This window comes from Ranitomeya imitator, chromosome 6, assembly GCF_032444005.1.
Source record: "Ranitomeya imitator isolate aRanImi1 chromosome 6, aRanImi1.pri, whole genome shotgun sequence".
In the NCBI taxonomy this organism is placed as follows: domain Eukaryota; kingdom Metazoa; phylum Chordata; class Amphibia; order Anura; family Dendrobatidae; genus Ranitomeya; species Ranitomeya imitator.
The window spans coordinates 427,957,656-427,964,594 of record NC_091287.1 but is presented as its reverse complement, the minus strand read 5'-3'; the positions used below and the strand labels follow the sequence as shown (position 1 = coordinate 427,964,594).

At 38.8% G+C, this 6,939-nt stretch overlaps 1 protein-coding gene across 1 annotated transcript; it reads right to left on the bottom strand.

Moving 5' to 3' along the window:
- Nucleotides 1-2,714: 2,714 nt before the first annotated feature.
- NPBWR1 (neuropeptides B and W receptor 1) lies at nucleotides 2,715-4,851 on the bottom strand. The gene is made up of 2 exons (XM_069728961.1): nucleotides 4,720-4,851; nucleotides 2,715-4,352 (listed from the first exon to the last, which is right to left on the bottom strand). The coding sequence occupies exon 2, from the start codon at nucleotides 4,350-4,352 to the stop codon at nucleotides 3,387-3,389; it is 966 nt and encodes a 321-aa protein (XP_069585062.1). The 5' UTR covers nucleotides 4,720-4,851; the 3' UTR covers nucleotides 2,715-3,386.
- Nucleotides 4,852-6,939: the final 2,088 nt, after the last annotated feature.

Genomic DNA, 6,939 nt, shown 5'->3' with positions numbered 1-6,939 from the left:
TGGAACTAGAGAGAGTACAAAGGAGCGCAACAAAATTAATAAAGGGGATGGGAGAACTACAATACCCAGATAGATTAGCGAAATTAGGATTATTTAGTCTAGAAAAAAGACGACTGAGGGGCGATCTAATAACCATGTATAAGTATATAAGGGGACAATACAAATATCTCGCTGAGGATCTGTTTATACCAAGGAAGGTGACGGGCACAAGGGGGCATTCTTTGCGTCTGGAGGAGAGAAGGTTTTTCCACCAACATAGAAGAGGATTCTTTACTGTTAGGGCAGTGAGAATCTGGAATTGCTTGCCTGAGGAGGTGGTGATGGCGAACTCAGTCGAGGGGTTCAAGAGAGGCCTGGATGTCTTCCTGGAGCAGAACAATATTGTATCATACAATTATTAGGTTCTGTAGAAGGACGTAGATCTGGGGATTTATTATGATGGAATATAGGCTGAACTGGATGGACAAATGTCTTTTTTCGGCCTTACTAACTATGTTACTATGTTAATAGTGGATTCTGTGTTATTTACAGTATATTTAGGTGTTACATTTTATTGTGATGCTGTCTGTGATGATGTGACTGCTACATTTATCATGAAAACCTAATTTAAACAGTTACATCCCCTAGAAATGAGCTGTCCTTAAAGAAAGAGTAGTTATTATTAAAAGGATTTGAACGAAGACTATGTTGATTGATCTGTGGTTTAGGACCATACTCCAGTTGCACTATCACAGCTGTAGGTGATCAATTAATCCATGAAAGGTGCTGTCATAGTGTCATGCATCTGGGTTTGAGCCTTCGAGCCTGTGCTTTGTGGTTGGATTCTCTGTCCGCCAAGCCGCAAAGGATTTTCTCTGGGCGTTTAGTTTCTGTTATCCTTGATTTTGTCTTTTTAGGGAAGCAGAAGTTTTCATTTACTAATTTTCCTGCCCTATCACATTTCGGGTGCAGCTTTATATACCTTCCCCCTTAGTGACAAGGGAGCTCGTACTTAGCACACATTGGGATTGACAACTAATGCATGGTCTTCAGATCAGGGGCTAGCTAAACCCCTGAAAGAAGGGTCACTGATGATGATTTCTTTCAGGGTGGGTTCAGAGGCTGCAGCAGTATCCGCATCCTCTGACCCTTGATGACGTCTCATTTGAGTAACCCAGCATGCACTGGGGATTCTCAAATGAAGTTTCATCAAACCGGAAGTAGGTTAAAAAATAAAAATAAAACACGTAGAGAGATGGATAGTCACAAGCCATCAAACAAAGAAGAACTACCTAAATTGTTGCCCCAGAAGCAGTGTGAAAGACTGGTGGAAAGCATGCCAAGACACATGAAATCATGGTTATTCCACAAAATATTGATTTCTGAACTCTTTCTGAGATAAAACATTAGTATTGTTGTTTCTAAATGATTATGAACGTGTTTTCTTTACATAATTTGACTCCTGAAAGCACTGTTTTTTTAATTTTTGACCATTTCTCCTTTTCATAAAAAAAATACAAAATTTATTGCTTGGAAATTTGGAGACATGTTGTCAGAAGTTTATAGACAAAAAGAACAATTTACATTTTACTCAAAAATATACCTATAAAGAGAAAAATCAGAGAAACTGAACATTTTGCAGTGGTCTCTTAATTTTTGCCAGAGCTGTATATTGTACTGTAAGTGAAATGGGGTGTCACATACAAAGCCTAAGGCTATATAAACCATCAGAAGTCATTTGCACAACATTTGGATTAGAGCCAAACGTTCTGCTACAGATGTTCCATTGACCGCACTCCACTGCTCTCATGAGCTATCATGGTGCCGAGCAAGACGGCAGTAAAGGCTGAAATCCTTTTCAGGTATGAATTCTGTTTTTGTCTTGGATGCAGTTATAGCTAAAGATTGGTTTGGAAACCATGAAGGCAACTTCTAGTAGAGATTCAAGAATCCCAAGAACCGCTTTTCAACAGACAACACTAGGCCATATGGTGCTGATGCTACTGTCACTAGCTTATGTGGCCTAAATGTGTTATTATAGCCTTGTAGAGCCTATGAACATGTTTTTCATACTGTCACTGGTTGGCAATTGCAAAAGACGCTGCCAGCAGTATTTCTTATTGGCTTGCTTACCCAAGGGCAGAACATTCCTCATACAACCAGTAATTACATTATTTATACCATGCTAAGGCATAGTATTTTTTGCACGTAGCACTCATACTTGATATTAAATCAATTTAGCTTGTTTTGTAATTTTGTTTTCTTTTTTGTCATCATTTACATATCATTAACCTATCGGTATTGTAATTTCCATAGTTCCTAGACTTTTGCTTCTCTGTGGTTCAGCATCAACGTTGAGGATTATATACATATTTTCACACTAAATCTTTAGTTATTTGTTAAAGGGGCGTTGCCCAATTTCACGGCTGGTGAACAATGATAATGCCAGTAACAATACAGGTACACTTCAACCTTTTTTTTACAGAAGTGGGTCTCTGCCGAAAATGAAATGAGTATGGCCAAGTTGCTGTCTTGGTTTGATGAACTGCATGCAAATTAATGAGAATATTGTCTTTGCGTGAGAAGACAAGCACTATATGTGCATATAAATTCTTATTAAATTTACTCTGTCTTGTTATTAAAATTAAATGTTTTCAATAAAGCTGTAATGTGCTGTTTCCATGCTGGCGAGCCCATTAAATCTTATGAAGTACTTGCTGCAGACAATTATGGTGGACTGCAATTTTACCGTTATGTAGCAATTTTTATTCTTCACAGCACTTCTGAAATCACATACTGTGCAAGCCGATGATTTAGTTATACATGTTCACTTTACAGAATGCATGCATAATTAACAGTAAAATCAAGCAAGGCACTCAATATATTTATTTGGCATTGTTTTGTTATATCAAATAGAATGTAATCATAACACTATAAGTATCTACATGAACAACGACATTATTTAAATTTTACAGCAAGAACCATAAATTATTATAGCAATACATGACACTATAGCATACATTATCAATCAAATTGTGCAAGGATTAAGAAAGCCCCATTGTCCCAAAGTTCTAATATATTATTTCTTAAACATTGTTAAATGCAGCCTAAATAGCATAGTGTATTAGATAATATGCATTACTAAGATCCAAGTGCATACCAACCGAAAAAAAAAAAACTAGGATTCAGTTAAGAGTAAAAGGGACCTGTTATATGAATATCTCACAATGTGAAGATTGCAGCCCATCCTGTTGTGTTACACAGTTTGGCTGCTCCTTTATGAAATCCAGAGATGTAAAAAAAATGACATAAACCTCAAATGCAGTTTGAGTTATTAAGATAGAGATGCAGATTATTCATCCAGGGAACAGGAATGCTAAAAGCTTCAGGTCTTCCATAGACATCCTTCATGATGACCTGCATTCTACTAGTTTCCGAAAGCTTTTCCTGAAATTGTCATCTAAAAATGCATACAGAAAAGGATTGAGGCAGCTATTGGCATAACTCAAGCTGGTAATGAAGAGCGAAATCCCAATTACTAGTGGAGTCTGTGGGATGTCTGTGGTTAGGGCCACCACGGTGCTCAGATGATAAGGAGTCCAGCAAAACAAGCATACTGCCAAAATGATGGCAACCATGAACGTCACTTTTTTCTTAGCTTTATCTAAAGCTTTTGCGTTGCTGTTCAGACGCATTCTCCTCAGTTTATAAAGCATCATGGTATATAAGATGCATATAGTAGACACAGGTATAGCAAACCCCAAAATAAGGGTGTAGATCCTACTCATCTGCCACCACAAGCCTTCTGGATTAGGAAAAACAAAAAGACACTGCAATCTGCCATGCTCTTCGTGAATCTTGGCAAAAATGACAAAAGGGAGAATTATTATGGTTACGAAGGTCCATACACAAAGGCTGACAATTTTGGCAGCTCGATAGGTCCGAAAGGAAAGTTTCTTAGATTCTACAGTTGCAACTACCACAAGGTATCTGTCAATGCTCATAACGGTTAGAAAATAAAGGCTGGAAAATGTATTATATTCATCAATGGATATAATCAGTTTACACATAAACTCTCCAAAGGGCCACTGCAGCAGTAAGTAGTCAACTATATTAATAGGTAAGACCAGAGTAAAGAGTTCATCGGCTATAGCCAAGTTCAGGATGAACATGTTGGTGACAGATTTCATTTTCGGAGCCTTGAGGATAACATATATGACAGCAGTGTTTCCAGTCAATCCAACTGCACAGATAATGGAATATATGATGGGTAACGCCAGATAGAAGTTAGGAATGACCTGTGATATTGATCCATTCAGCCACTCTGACCTTCTTGATGAATTTGATAAATAATCCAGAGATACGTTTTCCATCTTCCAAACAGAAAAGAGACACATTACTGAATACATCCTCGTGGTTCCTCTATAATTAACATACCTTATTAGTACCTGCAAACCTTTTAGCCCACCATATTATTCTACATACTGTATAATTAAATATGATACACATATTATAATCCACCGACAGTTGCTAGAATGTAAAATTGTGCTTATGTAAAATGGCTACAATTCAATGCTATACATAATATACCACAACTATTACCGTGTCACAAAAAAGGTAAAATTTATTTTTCAAATAAGTTACTAAATCTTTCTACAATCTCATTAAATATTGATCTCGGCTAAACGCTCCTCTAATTTACTGCAGTGATAATAAAGTCAATGAAGAACCTGTTCTTACCTTACTCTTTGTCTTATGAGTCACTTATTTGTAATTTCCTCTGGTTACAGATGCCTTGTGGCTGCATTAGGTAGACTGGAGCTAAAGCGGAGTGCAGAGAGACGCTTGAAGCTGAATTTCTAATCTGCTGTCGAGCTCTCTGCATCCTTCCATAGCAATCCAGTGCTGAAGAACGGCTCCCTCCCTCCTTTCCACTTCCCTTCTTTTTTTCAATCTTTTTAGACGGTGGCAATAAAAAAAAACCCAATCCCACTACATATAAGCACTGGTGTGTGGTTTATTTCTCCCACAATGGTACTTGTACGTATCAAAACACTGGTCCACTTTCATTAAATTTAGCTATTAGAAAATGTTCTATTTTACCATTCTGGAACAGAGCTATTTTCTTAACCAATGAAGGGAAATATTAAATAATAATGCGACCAAATTATTTACTGCAGCAGCCTACTGCTCCACACAATCAGCAAGTCCCCAGAAACTGTTAAAGATTAATATGTGCAGACATTTCCAGTTAATGTTACATAATAGAAGACTGTCATTGACGTTTAATTAATTGGTGACTTTGCTATTTTGAACTCACACTTTCTCTAAAATGCACATGTGAGGTTGGAAAGAAGTAGAATGATCTTGCAGAGTGTACAAATGTTTTCTGGACTGTTAATTCTTGAGCCTTATCTTTTATTAGAAAAACAGGATTAAAAAACATGACTACATTCTCTGTAATGACAGTGCCACATTAGAGTACAGGTTGTGTGTGGTATTGCTGCTCTGTCCTATTGATTTAATTGGAGATATAGATGATCGGATCTTCTTGAAAATTCAAAATCGCCAGTTTTTCTGAATTTTCCCCAAACATTTTATTTGAGGTGAATACATTTGTATGAATCTCATTCATGGTGAGCTTATAATTGCTCGGAAAATACACGTGGGGGGAAAGAACACTGCTGGCCATAAGGGTATGGTTCCACGGTCAGGAAAAGCTGCAGGTTTGACGCTGTGTACAGCCGCAGCGTCAAACCCGCAGCGTCCAGATGTTACAGCATAGTGGAGGGCATTTCAAGAAATCCCATCTCCACTATGTGTTAAAAGACACCTGTGGCTCCCTGTGTAAACTGACATGCGGCGCGTCTTTCCAGACAGCAGCATGTCTATTTATGTTGCGGAGACGCTCAGTCTCCACAGCATAAATTTCCCATAGACTATGATTAGATACAGTAAAACCGCATAATTTTTACAGTCACATGCATAGTAAGTGCGGAAACACAGCTTAATAATAATAATAATCTTTATTTATATAGTGCCAACATATTCCGCAGCGCTTTACAGTTTAACAGTTTCAAACACAACAGTCATAGGTAACAACGTTAACAATACAATAAAGCAAAATAAGACGACCCTGCTCGTGAAAGCTTACAATCTACAATGAGGTGGGAGCGATACAAAGTACAGGTGTGTTTTTACAATGATGTATTTACAATGATGGTCCAGCCATCTCCAGTGGGTGGGGGGTAGATGGAGATAGTGAATGGGCTACACACACAAACATGAAATGACTTTGATTAGTTAACATGGTAGGCCGCTCTGAACAAATGTGTTTTGAGCGAGCGCCTAAAACTATGCAAGTTGTGGATGGTCCTAATATCTTGGGGTAGAGCATTCCAGAGGATTGGCGCAGAGCAGGAGAAGTCTTGGAGTTGGGAGTGGGAGGTACGGATTAGTGCAGAGGTTAGCCGAAAGTCATTTGCAGAGCGCAGCGGTCGGCTAGGCCGATAGACCGAAATGAGGGAGGAGATGTAAGGGGGTGCCGCACTGTGGAGAGCTCTGTGGGTGAGAACAAGTACTTTGAATTGTAACCTGAAATGAATGGGCAGCCAGTGTAATGACTGGGAAAGAGCGGGTGCATCTGAGTAACGATTAGCCAGATAGACGACCCTGGCTGCCGCATTAAGGATGGACTGGAGAGGGTAAAGTCGAGTGAGGGGGAGGCCAATTAATAGAGCATTGCAGTAGTCCAGGTGGGAGTGGATCAGGGCAACAGTGAGGGTTTTTGTTGTCTCCATGGTGAGAAAAGGGCGGATTCTAGAGATGTTCTTTAGGTGTAAGCGGCACGAGCGGGCAAGAGATTCTATGTGGGAGGTGAAGGAGAGATTGGAGTCAAACATAACACCCACACAGCTTACAACCCATTTGTACTAATTTAAATGATGTCTTACCTTGTTT

What these genes read in the sequence shown, in the direction of transcription:
- NPBWR1 (XM_069728961.1), bottom strand. Translation starts at nt 4,352, where the DNA reads ATGGAAAACGTATCTCTGGATTATTTATCAAATTCATCAAGAAGGTCA.